The sequence below is a fragment of the Mesitornis unicolor genome, unplaced genomic scaffold (assembly GCF_000695765.1).
Source record: "Mesitornis unicolor isolate BGI_N332 unplaced genomic scaffold, ASM69576v1 scaffold47344, whole genome shotgun sequence".
Classification (NCBI taxonomy): Eukaryota; Metazoa; Chordata; class Aves; order Mesitornithiformes; family Mesitornithidae; genus Mesitornis; species Mesitornis unicolor.
Window position 1 is genome coordinate 1 of NW_010180320.1, and position 278 is coordinate 278.

The window sequence follows — 278 nt, forward strand, 5'->3', positions numbered from 1 at the left end:
ACCCCCGGCGGGTTTCGTGCGGAGGCCCGCCATGGCTTCCCTTAGCTTCCAGGGCGGCAGTGGCGCGAAGAAGGAGGAGAAGGGCAAGAACATCCAGGTGGTGGTGCGGTGCAGGTAGGCACAGCAGCCTTCCCCGGGCCCGCGGGGGGCTGGTGAGGTCCCTCTTCCTAAGTCTCTTCGGGTCTTCAGTATAAGACGTTTGCTCTGCCGTTCCTCGGGGAGTTCGGTGTGCCTGGCGGCCAGAGGCTGGCGGCGTGTGGAGCGGGGCGGGGGGGGGG

General features: G+C 68.0%; 1 protein-coding gene across 1 annotated transcript in view; it reads left to right on the forward strand.

Annotated features, from left to right (window-relative positions):
• The first annotated feature begins 29 nt into the window (after positions 1-29).
• KIF11 (kinesin family member 11) overlaps positions 30-278 on the forward strand; it is a 17,021-nt gene continuing 16,772 nt past the window's right edge. Inside the window, exon 1 of the mRNA XM_010183060.1 lies at positions 30-114. Within this exon, the coding sequence (XP_010181362.1) occupies positions 32-114 (83 nt within the window). The 5' untranslated portion in view covers positions 30-31. The remainder of the gene's footprint in view (positions 115-278) is intronic.